We start from the raw sequence: 18,532 nt of genomic DNA, 5'->3' as shown, positions 1-18,532 counted from the left end.
TAGGATTAAAAAAAAAAAAAGTTGCCACCAAGCATTTAATGGATTAAAAAGAACCTCAAAGCTCAGAGCTTAATTGTTGTTACAGGACCAGTCCAGGCTTTGGAGTGAGAATTCTCAGTTCAAGCTGAAACCCTGCGTCTCTAAGGTAGAATCTTGGTAAATTTCACGCAAGTTTCCTCCACGATTACATGACATACTGCAAAGAGGAACTGGTTCCAGTTCCTCACAGATAGCTCTCGCTCATCGTTATTAAACTACAATTTAACGGGCACAACCAGCCTTTCTAGTCCCCAAGTTCTCGTGCTGCCAACTCCCCTGTTGGGAGTCGCATGGTATCTATACGGAATTGCGGTCCCATCATCATAGCACGACAAAGGCACCAACCAAAAATGGCGACCTGGAAGCCATCCGAGGCCGTCGATTACCGGTCACGCTAGTGAAAGATAGGAGTCGGAAAGAAACAGCTGGGGCAGGGATTCACGCCGAGGTAGGAGACGCAGAGCTCGCCCACGCCAGCCACCAGCCGCACGCAGCAGAAAGCACGACCAGCTCGCTGAATCCAGCGCCAGCCTCACAGCTCAACCACGTGTTGAAGTCTGCGCCTGCGCAAGGCAAGGCGCGCGCCCGGCGGCCGGAAGAGCCGCGCGTTTCCGGGTTGGAGGCGGGGAGCGGTGCCGGAAGTGCTTGGGGAGGGCCGCGCAGTCGGACCGGCTGCTGAGACGAAAGCTTCACTGGGGCAGTCTCCGCATATCATGGGGAGATAGACGCTGCTGCCTGTGAGTCTTGGGCCCTGGCAGTGGAGGACGAAGAGCGGGAGGAGGGCGTCAGGACCCAGACCCACAGCGGGTCAGTGCTGGAAGAACTAGGTTGTGGAAGAGACGGGGCTGTGAGGAGCCAAGCTCTTGGGACGGGGCTTGAGGGGTTCGGGCTCGCAGGAGCAGCGGCTGTTGGGGACTCGGGCTCTGAACGAGACTTAGGGAACGAGGACGTTTGTGAGTTCTGCAGCATCTGAGGGAAAGCCGTTTGAGAGGGACAGGATGGTGAGGATCGTACTTTTTAGGAGGCGAGGGTAGGGTCGAAACGGGGTTTGAAGACACGGGCTCCAGAGAGGTAAAAGTGGAGCAGCGAGAGGACTCGGGCTCCTAAGAGACAGAAGCGGGACAGCAAAGTCCCAGCTCCTAAGGATTCAGAAACAGGGCAGCAAAGACTTAGGAACCGGAGAGACAGACGCGAGCAGAGAAGACTTGAATTTGGGAGGGAATAGAAACGGGCAGTGAGGACTGGGTCTACTTTGGGACGGAATCGGGGCTTTCGGACTAAGAGTTCCTGAAGGGACAGGGCTGTGAGGACCCGAGCTCTTAAAAGTGGAGGATCTAAGGGGTCGTGGTTGGGAAATCAGCCCCTAAGGGAAAGAGGTTTGAAAAGATTCAGCGATCTGTTCTCTGTACCCAGAGTGATAAAAGGTATATTCGGGGGAAGACTTCTTGGCGCTGCCTATTTGGCTTTTTGCAGTTAGGCTTTTCTTGTGGCAGATACTAGAAAACCCATATGAAACATCTTCGTTTTTCTTCTTCAATATTGTCAACTGGATGTGAAGTTGGAAACAGTTTGAATTCAGTTATATACTTGATAAGTGCCTTAAGCCCCATTCCATTCAGCCCTATTGGGCACAGATCCCTGTACCACAAGCAAACTGTCATAGGTGGAAGGGCAGCAAAAGATCACTTTGAGTTCTTTTAAAGGAAAGGAGGGTCCAAAGAAAGATTAGGGTCACGGTGAGCCAGTTCTTAGGTTATTCAGTACTCTTATATGTGCAGCAATTAAGAGATGTTTGGTTCAAATTACTTGAATAAATGCTTTTAGAATCTCTACCCTCAGACTCGGAAGGAGCATTTTTACAGATTCTAATACTTTGATTACTATTATGGCATCGACGTAAGATACAGTAAATGTCACAAGTGAGGAAGTGAGCGAACCTTTAAGTGAAATGCATCTTATTTATTTTTCAGTAAGTTGTTGAGAAAGTTACAAATAAGTGTGGCCTGTATTTTTAGCAGGAACATTCTTAGAAGAGTGCCTTGGACCCAGCCCTTTCCCTTCATAATATCTGTGACTAAAACCTCCTCAGATGAATCAGGCACAACTTGAGCACTTGTTTTCGAGTTTCTCTGTGTATTCCTGGCTGTCTTGGATCTCACTCTGTAGACCAGGCTGGCCTCGAACTCGCAGAGATCCGCCTGCCTCTGCTTCCCCAGTGCTGGCATTAAAGGAGTGTACCACGACCGCCCAGCAATTGAAGCACTTGCCAGTATTCCATCACTTCCTTATCACAGCTCCACATTAAGTATTGTTAGCTCTATTGTACATGTGAGTGTGTCCAAAGAGGCTAAGAACTTTGCCTTAAATGGCATAGGACTGAATGATTTAGCCCCAGATGTGCCTCTAAAACATCCTTGAACTTTTCTGAGTGGATTTCCTTCCATGTCTAGTTTGCATGTCAACAAAATAGAATAGGTATACAGAGCCTGCCACTGAATGAAAGAAAGCACGCCTCTCCTCCTTCCCTTCTCCTTCCCCAACCATTTAGCTCCCCCTAGCCTGGAAATTGCTCTGTAGACCAGGCTGGCCTCAAATTCAAGAGATCCACCTGCCTCTGCCTCCTGAGTGCTGGGGTTATAGGCTGCACCGCTACACCCAGCTTCCTCATCTCCTTCTTAACTCTTTTTAGTGTCAAAGACTGTAACTTCTAAGAGACTTCTGTAGTGTAGTAGTTGAGATCTAATTCCTGTATTTTCACAGAAGCATAGACATTCAAGGTAGAAAAAAGAAAAGGAACATTTATAGACTCTTTCCGTACAATAAAGTAAGATGTATTTAATTTTTTGAAAATCAGGGCTACATGAGATTAACTTTCCAGTTAATTGCTAGCATGCACTAGATGTTGTGGACACTTGGGCTAACATAGCCAGGTGTCATGGTGCTTGCCTGCAATCCCATTGTTTTGGAGGTGGAAGCAGGAAGATCCAGAGTTCAATGTCAACTTAATGTGTCTCGAAAGAAAAAGTTAGTAGAGATGTAAAGGTGATTGTCACTAAGGCTGATCCCTGAGTCCTGCAAAGTAGAAGGAGTAAACCAACTCTTAGAATGATCCTCTGACCACATGTGCACAGACACACTAAATAAATAAATAAAGGAAAACAAGGTTTGGGTTTTTTGGTTTGTTGGTTGGTTTGTTTTGGTTTTTCGAGACAGGGTTTCTCTGTGTAGCCCTGGCTGTCTTGGAACTCACAGAGATCCACTGCCTCTGCCTCCTGGTTGCTGAGACTAATGGCGTGGGCCACCATTGAGTGGTGGGTCTATTTTTTGTTTTTCTTTGTTTTGTTTTTTAAGAAAAAGAAAATTAGGTTAACATACTTAAAGGTATTATTTTCTCAGTAGCTTAGCTGATACTTTTTTTTTTTTTTTCAAGACAGGGTTTCTCTGTTTTATCCTTGCTATCTTGGAATTCACTTTGTAGACCAGGCAGACTCAGAGATCTGCCTGCCTCTGCCTCCTGACTGCTGGGCTTAGGTACTATTATTTGTTTAAGGCTTTCATTAACATTGAGGAGACACACACCAGGCCCACAGAGAAAGACCCATAAAGTTGATTTGGGAAGTCAACGCTCCTGGCACTATTTTTTTTTTTTTAAAGATTTACTTACTTATATATTTATTTTTTCATTATTGGGAAGGGGTATTGAGACAGGGTATCTCCAAGTCCTGGCCTTCCTGGAACTCTGTGAAGATCAGGCTGGCCTCTAACTCAGAGATCTACTTGCTCCTGCCTCCTAAATGCTGGGAGTAAAGGAATACACCACCACACCTAGATGTTTATTTTTTTTTTTAATGTGTATGAATGTTCTGTCACAATATATGTTTACATATACATGTACCAGGTTCTGTAAGAATTCTGAAAGGGCATTGGATCCTGGGCACTGGGTTGTGAGCCACTGTGTGGGTGCTTGGGACTGAAGCCGGGTCCTGTGCAAGAGCAGCAAGTGCCCCTCCCACCCCACCCCCACACCCCAGTTTTTTGAGACAGGGTGTCTCTGCAGCAACAAGTGACTCATCTCTCCAGCTCCTGGTACTATTTTCAAACGCTTGCATAAAGTGATCAGAATTTATTTATACCAAATTATGAGAGAAAGCAAGCCCCTATCACCATCTTGTTAAGTATAATGGGGGGATGAGTTGTCTTTTTAAGATAAGATCTCTCTGTATAACTCAGATTAGCCTCAAAGTTATATTCAATCTCTTTGCCTTAGTTTCCTGAATGCTGGGGCTACAGGTATGCACTACAATGCCCAGCTTATTAATTTAATAATAATAAGTAATTTAATTAGTGACAATTTTTTGATGAGTTGGCATTCTTACCTGTATTTACAAAATAGTTCAATTTTCTTTTCTTTTTTTCTTTTTTTTTTTTTTTTTTTTTGGTTTTTCGAGACAGGGTTTCTCTGTGCAGCTTTGCGTCTTTCCTGGAACTCACTTTGGAAACCAGACTGGCCTCGAACTCACAGAGATCCGCCTGCCTCTGCCTCCTGAGTGCTGGGATTAAAGGCTTGTGCCACCACCGCCCGGCTTTATTTTCTTTTTTAATTATTTGAATTGTGTGTGTGTGTGGGTGAGTGCAGGTGCCTCTAGAGACCAGAGGAGTCAGATCCCCCTGGTAGTGGGAGTTTGGGTGGTTATGAATCACTGAGCCACCTCTCCAGCCCCCTGCAATCTTGTTTTCTGAGACAGGGTCACTAGCCCAGTCTGGCCTCAAACTCTGTGTAGCCTAGGATGACTGAATTCCTGATCCTGTGAGTGCTGGGAATTACAGGCATATGCCACTATACCAAGTCTATGTGGTACTGGGTATCCAACCCAGGGCATCACGTATGCTAGGCAAGCAGTCTACCAACCGATGCATTGCTAACTCAACATCAGCAACTTGTGTTCTGCACTGTCAAACAGGTGTGGTAGAGAGAATACATTCTGAAATATTCACATACGGACTCCATTGTTGAAGCTTGAAGGTACTTTAGAATTTGCACTGGGTCAGCTGCTAAAACAGGTGTAGAACCAGGGTCAAGGCTAGCACCTCGCTCACCTGACTTGGTTTTCCCACGGTGCCCCCTACAAGACTCCTGCAAACTATTTGCTGTTATCATCCCCACCCCATTTTTTTTTTATCCCCTGAGACAGGGTTTTTCTGTGTAACAGCTCTGGCTGTCCTGGAATTCCATCTGTAGACCAGGCTGGCCTTGAACTCACAGAGATCTGCCTGCGTCTGCCTCCCAAGTGCCGGGATTAAAGGCACGTCAGTGCTGTTACCATTTTCAATTCATTCTTCCCTTTATTATTTTCTTGGTCCTTTTGTTTTTACACTGCCTCATGTAGCCCAGGCTAGCCTTGACCTGACTATGTAGCTCAATATTACCTTGAACATCTTCCTGCCACTACCTCAAAAGTGCTGGGATTATAGACATTCACCCTCATGCCCAGATATTTATTTTTGTTCTTTGAGATGGAGTCTTACATTGTGGCCCAGGCTACCCTCGAACAGCTGGGCCCAAGTGATGTTACTGCCTGCTTTTCCAAGTAGCTGGGATTGCAGCCATCTTCCTCTCTCCGTCCATCCCTGTGCGGAAGATCAAACCCATAGCCTCATACATACTAGGCAAAATATCCTACCCTGATTTAAATATCCAGTCTCTTCCTTAAAAACAAACAAACAAAAAATAAATAAAAAATCCTCAAAAACAACTCCCATCATTAGGGCCAGTGAGATGCCTCAGGATAAGTGCTTGCTGCATGCAGTGGTGGTGCACGCCTTTAATCCAGCACTTGTCAGGCAGAAGCAGGTGACTCTCTGTGAGTTCGAGGCCAGCCTGGTCTACACAGCGAGTTCCAGGACAGGCTCCAAAGCTACACAGAGAAACCCTGCCTCAAAATAAATAAATAAATAAATAATAAACCCCCAAAACAAAACAACAACAAAAAAAGTGCTTGCTGCCGATCATAACCTTATTTAAGTTTGACCAACATCGTGAAATGAGAGAATGAACTCCAAGTTGTCCTCAGACCTTGATATTCACTATGACACAACGTAACAAAAGAAATAAATACAATAGAAAATTCTGTAGTTGTAAAAACAATTACAGAAGTCAGGTATGTGATATATTGTGTACCCCAATAAAGCTTATCTGGAGAATAAGAGGACAGCCACTAGATTAGACATAGAGGCCAGGCAGTGGTGGCACACACCTTTAATCCCAGAAAGTGATGTCTGGGCAGAGAAAGGTATGTAAGGTGTGAGGAAACAGGAACTCACTCTCTTGAGACTGAGGATTTCCTAGAGGTAAGAAGGTGGCTGGCTTGTACTGTTTCTCTGATCTTTCAACTAAGCTTTATTGGGGTGCACAATATATCATCACACAGGCATGATGGTCCACATCTGTAATCTCAACACTTGGAGTGGGGAGGGATGAGGCAGGAGAATCATCCCAAATTCAAAGCCAATTTAGACTACTAGCAAGTGCTGAGCTAACCAAGGGTCTGTAACAAGACTGTCTCAGAAAAGAGCTCGGTCTGGTGGTGCTGGCCTGTCTAAAGCAGGAAGATGGTCCATGAGTTCAGTTGTCCCATAGTAAATTCCAGGGCAACCTGGGGTACATAATGAGACCCTATCTAAAAACAAACAACAATAACGAAAAATAAGAAATAAAACAGAAAGATAATGGTTATAATACATGGGTAGCATATTGAGTTAATACTAAGATGCACAAAACTTTAATATACTGATTTTTGCTGCTGGGTATGATGGAGCACACCTTTAATCCTCTGCAGCCTGGTCAAATACATGCTGGTCAATAGAGTGAGTTCTGTTACCACCCAGCTGCAGACATGTTTTGAGTGTATTTGCTTGTGGGATGAGTAGAGGTAGAGAACAGGAGAGGCAGAGCTTTCTTTCTTTTTTTTTTTTTGTATTTTGGAGATGGGGTTTCTCTGTATAGCAGCTCTGACTGTCCTGGAACTCACTTTGTAGACCAGGATGTCCTCGAACTCACAGAGATCCATCTGCCTCTGCCGCCCAAGTGCCGAGATTAAAGGCGTGCGCCGCCGCCGCCGCCGCCGCCGCCGCCGCCGCCGCCGCCACCGCCACCACCACCTGATTTGCCACCCTGACTTGACAGTACTGTACTGATGCAGTCCGAAGCCCAGGGCCTCACACCTACTGGGCAAACTCGAGCACTGAGTTGCACCTTCAGCTGGATCCTGGTTGATGAAGTTGCCCCATACCACACAACTGGAATATTTCTGTAGCTGGGGGTGGTACTTGATGCTAGTTATTTGTTTACAGGTAGCTTTTGAAAATGGCTGCCTCTCATTACTCCGGGCTTACAGCTGTTGCTGATGTCATTAAAGATCTAGACACTCAGATAGCAGTAAGTAAACTGAGGCCACTGTGGGCAGAACTTGGTGAATGTGCTTCTGGTCTTGACACCACAGCCAGTGTTCACAGAGTCAGCCCCAGGGCTCTGAGATTTAGGACCTGCAGCTGCTTCAGGTGACAGTCTCAGCATGTCTTGGAGATTGCTAAAACACAAAGGGAAAAAAGCTTTTTATGGTAAAGCAGAGCTTTTAACAGGTGCTAAAAGTTGTGTTTATTGGGCAGAGCCCTACCTTGGACTAAAGCATGTTTTGAAATGCTTCAACATGTTTTGAAAATGAACTAATGGTTTTCTTAAGCTTTGTGACTGAGCTTTAAATATGTGATTGTGCTGTTTATTTGAATTTAACATTATTTCATACTTAAAAAATGATGCATGTAAGTACTTAGTGGTGTGTCTGCTTGTATGAATTCCTCAAAAATGTCTTGCTTATTCTAGCTTATTTTTGTAAATAAGATTCCTCGTTTCATTTACTTTTTTCCCTATTTCAATTTTGTGAAGTATTTCATTTCGATTTTGGAGACAAGATGGTTTCTAAAACCAAGTGAGAGCAATGAACATTCTTCATTCCTTCCATTTTAATGTCAAAATCAAGTAATCGCCCTCCTGGATGCACTGAAGACTCAATGACAGATCTCCTGTTAAAACATCATTACTGCAGGTGTCCTGGAGTAATTCTGATGTCTCTGTTTCCCTCTCCAGTTGATTGGCCTTGGTCCTCACAGCTCCAAAAAGAAGCAGGATCTTGATAAACTCTATGAGCTGAAGTCCAAAGCTCGGCAGATTATGAACCAGTTTGGCCCCTCAGCCCTAATCAACCTCTCCAATTTCTCATCTATAAAACCAGAGCCGGCCAGCACCCCTCCACAAGGCTCCATGGCCAATAGCACCACTGTGGTAAAGATACCAGGCACTCCTGGGGCAGGCGGTCGGCTTAGCCCTGAAAACAATCAGGTACCTCTTAGCTTTCCTTCTCTATAGCCCTTCTCTCTCGTTTGGACCTGTAATCTGTACAGGGGTGGACATAACGGGTGCTCTTTCTCTCTGTTGAAAAAGGTCTTTCCCAAGCCGGGCAGTGATGACCCATGAGTTTAATCCTAGCACTTGGGAGGCAGAGGTTGGTCGATCTCTGTGATTTTAAGCCAGTCTGGTCTACAAAGTGAGTTCTAGGACAGCCAAAGCTATACAGAGAAACCCTGCCTCAAAAAAATAAAATAAAATAAAATAAACAAACAAAAAATAGAATAAAATAAAGAAAAAGGTCTTTCCCCTCTGGAATAGCATTTTTATTGAATTGTCTACAATATCAATTTTTACTCTGTTATATATGACTCTGTGTGTGTGTGTATATCCATATAAACACATGTAATAACAAACCTTCATAGGGCAGGTGGCTGGGGTTTTGGTCTTATTTTGTTGAGCTAGTGTTTTAGTATAGCCCAGGGTGACTGGGACTCAAAGATGTAGCCCCAGGCAGCATCAAAGTCCTGGGCAGTCTTCTTGCCTCATCCTCCCAAGGGTTAGGATTACAGGCGTGAGCCACTACACTCAGCAATGACAGATATTTTATGAGTTATCTATATAATACATGGGCTCCTTATTCCTAAAATAAGAGTGTTCAGTTGTTCCTTCTTGTAGTTTATCTTACTGCTGCCATTAATTTCTTCAGTGATTCTGAAATCTGTTCCCCTCTTTGTACCTATGACCCTGATCCCACCTTCCAGAGCAACAAGAAAAGAAATATAAAGCTGGGAGGCAGAGGCAGGCAGATCTGTGAGGCAGGCCAGCCTGGTCTGCAGAGTGAGTTCCAGGACAGCCAGGGCTGCGCAGGGAAACCCTGTCTTGAAAAAACAAAAGAGAGACAAAAACAGAAAGAAGGCAAATCCTTTGCCTAGGATCTTGCAGGCTGAATAGGGTGGGTGAGGAGACATTCAAGGGGAGGACTAGCTGAGCTGCTTGTGGGAGGGTTGGCTGAGCAGACCCCAGCCTGGCTTGACTATGGAGGCCACCATAGAAGAGCAAGATGGCTCACACCTTCAGCAGGTCCTCATCCTCTGCTACAAAACATACTTCCATATATGTATGCTGTCAATTGCACACACACACACACACACACACACACACACACACACCCTCCTCACTCACCCCTAAATAACTGTAAAGAGAAGCCATTAATCCCAGCACTTGGGAGGCAGAGGCAGCCTGGTCTACATAGTAAGTTCCAGGACAGCCTGGTCTACATAGTGATGCTCTGTCTCACAGAAAGGGGTGGGAGGACACAAAAGCACAGATATTTGTTTCATTTTATTTGCTGAATATTGTGTTTTGCGTTCTTTGTTTTGTTTGTTTGTTTTTTTTGTTTTGTTTTTGTTTTTGTTTGTTTGTTTTTTTTGGTTTTTCGAGACAGGGTTTCTCTGTGTAGCTTTGCGCCTTTCCTGGGACTCACTTGGTAGCCCAGGCTGGCCTCGAACTCACAGAGATCCGCCTGGCTCTGCCTCCCGAGTGCTGGGATTAAAGGCGTGCGCCACCACCGCCCGGCTGTTTGTTTGTTTTTTGAGACAGGGTTTCTCTGTGTAGCTTTGGAGCCTGCCTGGAACTCACTCTGTAGACCAGGCTGGCCTTGAACTCACCACCGCGCAGCAACCTTTTTTTCTTGGGTGGGGATGTTTCTCTGTGTAGCTCTGGCTATCCTAGAACTCACTCTGTAGGCCTTGAACTCAGAATCTGCCTGCCTCTGTCTCCCAAGTGCTGGGATTAAAGGTGTGGGCCACCACACCTGTCTCAACCTGTTAGCCTTTTAAATCAGATATGGGCAGGTTTACAAATCTGCACAGTGCCAGAGGACAGAAGAGCCGAAGAGGGGGAAGAGGGGCGTGGGTCCTTTTACCTGGGTGGACTAGGAGTCCTCTCAGAAAGGAGAACCATGACCTGAGCATTTAGGAAGAAGAAAGGACATGTGGAAAGGCAGCAGATGCCAAGGATACAGTGTGTGGTGAGCAGAGAATGTGGACTGCTCTCTGCAGAGCAGGGAAGAAGAGTGAGAAGGATAAAACCGAATCAACTGTCTGGCAACTAGATGCTGACCTCAACTCCAAACTCCTCTCCCCTTTTCCCTTCTGAACTGCCCCTGCCTCGTTCCCTTGAGTATACTTTGGCAGTTGTACCACCAGGTAGGGTTGTCTGGGAGCTAGAACTAAACTCAACAACTTGACAGCCTATCTTTAGAGAGTAATGAGGTCAATACTTATGAGAACTCTCCCCCAAATCCACTTTAGGTATTGACCAAGAAGAAATTACAAGATTTAGTCAGAGAAGTGGATCCTAATGAGCAGCTGGATGAAGATGTGGAGGAGGTAAGGTGGATTTGGGTCCCAAAGATGATACAGCATGGTAGTTAAGAGTGGAGACTGTGGGGCTGGGAAGATGGCTCAGGGGTTAAGAGCACTAGTTGCTTTTCCAGAGAACCCGGGTTCAATTCCCAGCACCCACATGGCAGCTCACAACTGTCTGTAACTCTAGCTTGAGGAGATCTGACACCTTCTAGCCTCCACAGACACCAGGCACAGATGTGCATGCAGGCAAAACATCCATACATATTAGAGAGAGAGAGAGAGAGAGAGAGAGAGAGAGAGAGAGAGAGAGAGAGAGAGAGAGAGAGAGAGAGAGAGATTTAAGTAATAGATAAAAATAAAAAGACTTCAGGATTACAACTTGACCCTGAAGGCTGAATCTCATCTCTCCTGCTCTCTGGTTGCACAGCCATGAGCAGGTTAGTCTTAGTCTCATTGTCTTCCTTTAAAGATTAGGGACAAAGTTGGGCGGCGGCGGCGGCGGCGGCGGTGGTGGTGGTGGTGGTGGTGGTGGTGGTGGTGGTGGTGGTGCACACCTTTAATCCTAGCACTAGGGAGGCAGAGGCGGGCAGATCTCTGAGTTTGAGGCCAGCCTGGTCTATAGAGTGAGTTCCAGGACAACCAGAGCTACACAGAGAAAAGCTGTCTACTAAACATGTGATGCAGGAGCACACAGTTGTCCCAAAACAGGAGCCTGCCCTGCCAGTGGCATGGTTCTTCTCCCCACTTCCCTCTCCAGATGTTGCTGCAGATCGCCGATGATTTCATCGAGAGTGTGGTGACAGCGGCCTGCCAGCTTGCTCGGCATCGCAAGTCTAGCACCCTAGAGGTGAAAGATGTCCAGCTGCATCTAGGTATGTGGTCTCATTTCTCCTTGAAGTATCTCCATGACTAGTCTGTGAGCACTGTCAGGGCAGATGTCAGAGAAACCCTCATGCTTGGACCAGACCTTTAGGCCTAGGATTTACCATTCAGAAGCAGGGCCTAATATAAGAGAGGAAGCCTTTGTGGTAGGGGATGCCTCTGGACCACTTTATCCTTTCTGTTTGATTTCTGAGAGTCTGTCTCCCTATTCATAAAGTGAGGTTGGAAATGTCTTCTCTGCAGGTAACTGTGAGAATTACATATTATGTTCATAAACTGGAAAAAAATTGCACATTCTACAACTAAACATGAGTTAGTCACATAATATTTGTATGCATTAAATGTAACATATAATGATGCCAGGCGGTGGTGGTGCATGCCTGTAATTCCAGCACTCAGAGGCAGAGCCAGGCAGATCTCTGTGAGTTCAAGGCCAGTCTGGTCTACAGAGTGAGATCCAGGACTGTGTGTGTGTGTGTGTAAAATGATAAAATCACTAAATTTTTGTTTGGGGCCCAAGGAGATGGCTCAGTAGTTAGGAGCACTTGCTATGGATGAATAATTGATCTGATTTGGGTTCCCAACACCCACATAATGCCTGTAATCTCAGCCCTATGGAGTCAGACAGACAGGAGGATGGCTGGGGCTTGCTGACTACCAGCCTTGCTAGAAAAGAGTGTGTCTCAGGTTCAGTGACATACGGTCTCGGAAGAAGGTGAAGAGTTATAAAGGAGGACACCAGATGTCCTCTGGCCCCCAGATACACAGGGGCGTGTACACTTGTGCACACACATACATACATACATACATATGTAACACATACAACTTCAGTTTGTTTTAAGTAGTTGGTCTGTTCAGAGTAAGATAAATTTTATGAAATAAATCCTGTTTTCTGTGCTATGGGGACAGTAATGGAGTATAAAGAGCCATGTGTATACAGCTAGGGATAAACTAGGAACCAGATGGTTATTTACGCCTGTCATACTGTACTTAATGACTATTTTTTTTATTTTAAAGTAATCTCATGTTTGCTAAATATGAAGATAGGGTAAAATTCATAAAAGAATAATAGTATCTGTGTAAATCCTTCTGAATGTGACTCTATGTGTGTGTGTGTATGTGTGTGTGTGTGTGTGTGTGTGTGTGTGTGTGTGTGAGTGCACCCTTTTTTCTTTTTTAGGAAGGTTCTTACCTTGTAGCCCTGGCTGTCCTGGAGCTCACAGAGATCCACCTGCCTCTGCTTCCCTAGTGCTGGGACTAAAATCATGTGTAACCATGCCTGACTAAAAATAAAATCGATAAAAATGTAATAAAAAATTTAAAAACATAAGGAGTAAGATAGCCAGTAGCAGTGTGGTGTCTTGGGCCCATAATTCCAGCACTTAAAGGCTAGCACAGGGCCGGGCTGTGGTGGTGCATGCCTTTAGTCCCAGCACCCAGGAGGCAGAGGCAGGCAGATCTCTGAGTTCCACGCCAGCCTGGCTACAGAATTCCAGGACAGCCAGGGCTACATAGATAAACCCTGTCTTGAACGCCCCCCACCAAAAAAAAAAAAAAATGAATGCCTCCCCCCCCAAAAAAGAGGCTAGCACAGGCAGATCACTGTGAGTTCAGTTCTGGTCTAGGGTGCATATCAAACTTTGCCTTAAAAAATAAAAAAAAATAAAAACAGATGCTAGAGAGATGGCTTGGTGGTTAAGAGCACTAGACACTGTTCCTGAGGACTCCAGTTGGCTCCCAGAGCCTACATGGTGGCTCCTAACCATCTTCAACTCCAGCACCCCCTTCTGGCCTCCTTGTATACAAGCTTGCACGTGGTACACATACATACATGCAGGCAAAACACTTATGCACATAAAATAAATAAATCTTAATAAATAAAATTTTAGAAATTTAACATTGAAAGGGTTCATGGACTTGGGGGATATAGCTCAGTGGTAGAGTGTTTGCCCAGTGTGCACTAAGCCCAGTAAGGAAACCTTGCAGAAGCTATATGCTGTCCAGTGGGTGCCCAGGGTTGCCTCTGCCACTTGCCTGCAGCCGCACTGCCTTCTAGCTGCAGCCTCAGCTCTGCTCCTGTATTCCTTGCAGAGCGCCAGTGGAACATGTGGATCCCAGGATTTGGCTCTGAGGAAATTCGACCCTACAAGAAAGCTTGCACCACAGAAGCTCACAAACAGGTGAGAAACCCAGGACACCAGGGAGGGGGGACACACAGCTGTGGTCCAGGAGTCTCAGTCCCTGTACAGTCGGCTTCCCTGCACCAGAGGTCAGAGGCAGCACAGTGACAGCTCCCCTGGTGCTGGGCTGCTACATGGGGGCTTTCAGTTTTCCTCTCAGCCCTGACAGGTTTCCAGGGCTTCTATGGGCATGCCCACCTGCTCCCACACCTTAGTGAAAGCCAGTTTGAATACCATACACCACCAGGTCAGAGAAAAAAGTATGCCAGGTTTGTGCTGAGAGGTACCCAGGCTCTTCTGCCCGATATTCTGGGTTGTGTCCCGTGTTAGCATCTGTCCTCTGCCCTTCTTGACATAATTTCCGATAGAGAACCAGGGATCCCTTGTCTTTAGTTCAACCGGGTCACTGGCCTCATCTTGACAAGCTTGGCATCCTCTCTGTTGTAATCTAACTGGGTGCCCTGATTTTTATGGTTGTGCATGGCTGTAATCTCAGCCCTATGGAGTCAGACAGATCTCTGAGTTCCAAGCCAGCCTGGTCTACAGAATTCGCCTTATTCCAGGGAAAGGGAGCTTCATGTGAATATGGCAAGTGCAGCTGGCCAGTGCGGTCTCTCAGTCTGTGAAATGGGCCCAGTGGCCTCTGTGACTGTCTGGGCCCTGCATGCTGCTCCTGTGATGCAGACCATGCTACTTGCGAGCAGTGTATGGATATTCCAGAAATCTCTTGACTCAGAGCCTGTTAATTGTTATTTCTCTCCGCTTTCAGAGAATGGCATTGATCCGGAAAACAACCAAGAAATAACACAGGACAGTCAGGGAATGGACGACATGTACTTGGAGATACTTGAGCTGAGACCTCAGCCATCTCATCCTTGGATTTTTTTTTTAAATGCTTTACAGAGAAGCATATATTTTTTATTAACAGTGCAGCAATATCTATAATGACTGAGAAGATCTGCCAAAAGAATAAAGCCTCCTACCCCAACTTCTGGTCCCTTTCCCTGCCATCTCAAAGGAGGAGACTTTCCCTGTGGTTTATCTTATAAACGACTGACTGTAGGCAGAGTGGTGTGGTCATGTTGGTGAGACAGTGTTAGCAGGTTTGTAGAGGGTCTGTCGCCTCCTCCCCTGTCCCCGTACTTTGTAATGTCAGTGTTTCTATGAATATGAACTTGATTTGTTTTTCCAGAATAAAGAACTTATTAATTGGAGACACAGGTGCCTAGCTGAGAGCCTTTGAAATGCCAGGGAGGACCAGCAAGGCCGGAGCGCTGCCGTCAGCAGGTGGCAGCACAGGCACCATCCCTACAGTTAAACAGGTTTTTCAGTTTTACTCCAAAGGAACGAACCAGCAGTCGGAGCTGGAGTTCAGTTTCTCTGCCACAGGACAGGGTGAACTAGCCCCAAAATAAACAAGCATCCTAGTTCTGATAATGTCAGTGTCCCTGGGACTTCTTTTTTTTTTTTTGGTGTTTTGAGGCAGGCTATTGTGTAGCCCAGGCTGGTTTCAAATTTGATGTATTGCTGAGGCTATCCTTGAACTCGCCCTCCAGCCTCCACCCCTCAGTGTGCTGAGATTACAGGTGTGCATCATCACACCTGGCTTTCTAGAGCCCTTTGGGACCTCTTCTGGAACTTCATGAAAGATCATATTCATCCTTGGCACTGAGGAAGGATGTGAGTAGCTTTGGGGAAAGTCTTGTTGCTGGGATTCTGTCCTCACAGGAAAGCAGGCCTATCTAGACCACAGAGTGTTCCTCCACGGCATCGTCCTGACCCGTGCCCAGCACAGTCCTTGTGGATTGTGAAGGGTCCATGGCTCCGGGGAGGATGGCCGCCCTTCCTTCCGCCCTTCCTTCTGCCCAGGGGCCACAGCACAGGCGCATCAGCCTTTGGTCCCTGCTTTGAACCTCTCCTCCTGAGGCTTGGTCCACGATGGGACGGAGTTTGTAGATCGCTTGGGTGAGCAGCTCGAAGGCCATGCTGGTGTTGCTGTTGGTCTCGGCTGAGGTGTCGGCCTGGAAAGTCTGCAAGAGGACAGCCAGCTTCTTCACTGGTCACACCTGACACCGAGCTCACCCTGTGGCCTGGCACCAGGAGGAGGATCTTGGAGGGTATTTCCTTTCTCCAGAGCCTGCTGCCCCCAGAGATGCTCTCAGAGGATGCTCTGTCAGTGACATCAATCAGCAGAAAGCTCCCACGCTGTCCTAATAGGAGCTAGTCACTGACTCCGGCAGCCAAGAAGGAATCTGGAATGACTCTTGACAGAAAGGGACAAGGGGATTGGGGAAGTACAATGGACAGAAGTGAGGTACTCACAAGATGTCAGTTCTTGATCAGCTGTGTGACAGGTAGGTGGCTTCTTCTGTCTCGGTGTTACTGTCCTGTCAGCACGTTGAAGGGCTGTTCTGTCTCTATAAGCTGTGCCTCCACTAGGCAAGAGCCACGATAATGAATTAAAACAAGCCCGGTGTGCCGCTATCAGAGGAGGCGGCAAATTCGAGAAAGGCTAGGGTCACAGCTGGAGGAGGGAGAGAGTCTCAGGTTCCCGAGAGTGGTCTTTGTCCAGAAGTAATAGCCATTGAAGCATTTTATACAGTAATGGAATGTGCAAAGGCCCAGTGCTCTCCAGAAGGCAGTGTACCTGGAGCTAGGGATGTAGTTCAGTGGTAGAGCCCACGCTTAATATAGCAAGGTCCTGGTTTCCATCCCAGGAATTAAAAAATAAAAAGACTGCGTCAAGATGGGAACCACACAAGGTACAAGGTCAGAGAGTACGTACAGATGGAAGAAAGGGGGCATGGAGTGGGCAGCCCTCAGACTCAGTGTGTGGCTTCATCCTGCTCTCCCAGGCATCTGGAGTCCTTGCTTCAGTGTGGAGCAGGCTGCTCTTGACTTCTACCACATTCGCTTGAAAGACTGCAGTAGACAAGACGATATGGCCCGTTCTGCCTCCCTGGTACTGTTGCAGTGTGAACAAGGCATGGAGGGAGCATTGTGGAGCATTGTCTTCTAAGTACGGCATGGTTGATACCACCTGTGTATACATGCATGTTTGTGTGTCTGTGGAGGCCAAAGAAAAACCTCGGGTGTGTCATCGCCCCACTGTAAGACTGGGTCTCTCCATGGACTTGAACTCGCCAATTAGGGTAGAGCAGCTGGCCAGTGAGCCCCAGGGAGTCTCCTGTCTGTCCCTCCCCAGCGCTGGGATTACAAGGGTGTACCACCACATCCAGCATTGATACAGGCTCTGGGCGTCCAGCTCAGGTCCTCCTGCCTTCTCGACGAGCACTGAGCTCTCTCTCCAGCCCTGGTTGCCAGCTTGATTGTTTAGGTGTTATCTTGACAAAAAAAACAAAGATAAAACAGGTTTATTGTCTACACTGTCTACACTGCCAGGGCAGCAGGCTGGGTGATAAGTAGCGTACCTAGTACCTTTTGAGACAGGCTCTCCTATAGCCCAGGTTGCTAACTGAATTTGGTATATGGCTAAAGATCCAGCTGCCTCCCTCTCCCAAGGGCTGGGGTTACAGGTGTGCACTATCAGCCTTGCAGGCTGTCACCAGCGTCCTCAGAGCAGCTGTGACTGTCTACAAGTGCCGCTCATAAGATCCTGTCTGTTAATGTTCCCTCATAGAGGGAAGGACTGAGGAGAGTCAGTGGACCTTCAGCTAGGGTTCTAACCTGTCTCCCAGCAAGCTGCATGTAATTCCGCCCCAGCTACATGTGGTTTTGGGGGAGAATACAGAGTGTGGAAGGCCAGCTGAAGGGGAACGCCATCCCTGTTGCTTTGGAGAGATTGTCACCATGTTGGGGTGGGACTTTTCAGTGATACAGCTGTTTGGGGGTCACCCACGCTCCTCTAAGTAAGCCCAATAAACTCACTGGTTCACCAAGATAGACCTGGTGAAACTGTTTCTGTTCTCGGTGAATAGACATCAGGAAAAATAATGCAACCGACGGGAAGTGGGGCAACGCACCCTTGGCTCTCTAGAAGAAGGTTATGGAATGTCAGTGTCAAGCATTCCCCCGAAAGGTCTAACGGGAACCAGAAGCTGGGCGTCTCGGTGGAGCAGGTGGAGCCATCCAAAGGAACAAGGTGTTTCTCAAAAGGTATTTGAGGCCTGACCGGATGGCTCAGTGACTAGTGTTTGCCATGCAAGCCTGTCCACCTAAGTTCAATCCATAGAGCTGTAAAGATGGAGGGAGAGAAACAGGCAAACAGTAATAGAAATATTTATTTTCTATACATAATATACATGTGTGGGTCTTTGCCTGAATGTCCGTGCACCATGTGTATGCCGTGTCCATGGAGGACAGAAGAGGCCATCAGATCCCCTGGAACTAGAGTTAGAGATGACTGTGAGCTGCTGTGTGGGTGCTGGGAATTGAATTTAGGTCCTCTGGAAGAGCTTGTTGTCTGTCCAGCCCCAAATAAATAATTTTGCTTTTATTTGATTGAAACAGGGTCTCACTATGCAGCCCTGGCTGTCCTGGAACTCACTATGTAGACCAGGCTACCCTTGAATTTGAAGAGATCCTATCAGCTCCTTCCTCCCAAGTGCTGGGATTTAAGACATGCACCAAGATGCTTGGCCTAAATAAATAAATTTTAAAAGGCATTTAGAATATCTTGCCAAAAATATTCGATGAAG

General features: G+C 46.7%; 1 protein-coding gene across 3 annotated transcripts; it reads left to right on the top strand.

Moving 5' to 3' along the window:
- Positions 1 to 643: 643 nt before the first annotated feature.
- Taf12 (TATA-box binding protein associated factor 12) lies at positions 644 to 17,775 on the top strand. Of its 3 annotated transcripts, none has more exons than XM_052717578.1 (6): positions 644 to 776; positions 8,183 to 8,434; positions 10,756 to 10,833; positions 11,570 to 11,684; positions 13,786 to 13,874; positions 14,644 to 17,775. In XM_052717578.1, exons 2-6 carry the CDS (start codon positions 8,267 to 8,269, stop codon positions 14,677 to 14,679), a joined length of 486 nt encoding a protein of 161 aa, XP_052573538.1. In that variant the 5' UTR covers positions 644 to 776; positions 8,183 to 8,266; the 3' UTR covers positions 14,680 to 17,775. The 3 variants fall into 3 exon arrangements, with proteins under 3 accessions (XP_052573538.1, XP_052573539.1, XP_052573540.1); XM_052717579.1 differs by having other exon boundaries at positions 716 to 846; XM_052717580.1 differs by lacking the exon at positions 644 to 776 and adding an exon at positions 7,228 to 7,474.
- The last annotated feature ends 757 nt before the right edge of the window (positions 17,776 to 18,532 follow it).

This window comes from Peromyscus californicus, unplaced genomic scaffold, assembly GCF_007827085.1.
Source record: "Peromyscus californicus insignis strain IS unplaced genomic scaffold, ASM782708v3 Scaffold_5__1_contigs__length_169319896, whole genome shotgun sequence".
Lineage (NCBI taxonomy): Eukaryota > Metazoa > Chordata > Mammalia > Rodentia > Cricetidae > Peromyscus > Peromyscus californicus.
Note: the sequence above shows the minus strand (reverse complement) of the source record. Positions and strands in the feature narration are given on the sequence as shown.

Bases quoted from the DNA above. Each gene is read 5' to 3' on its own strand.
- Taf12 (XM_052717580.1), top strand. From the start codon at position 7,403: ATGGCTGCCTCTCATTACTCCGGGCTTACAGCTGTTGCTGATGTCATT. The intron at 7,475-8,182 runs GTAAGTAAACTG...TTCCCTCTCCAG, and splicing joins ATCTAGACACTCAGATAGCA to TTGATTGGCCTTGGTCCTCA. The intron at 10,834-11,569 runs GTAAGGTGGATT...TTCCCTCTCCAG, and splicing joins TGGATGAAGATGTGGAGGAG to ATGTTGCTGCAGATCGCCGA.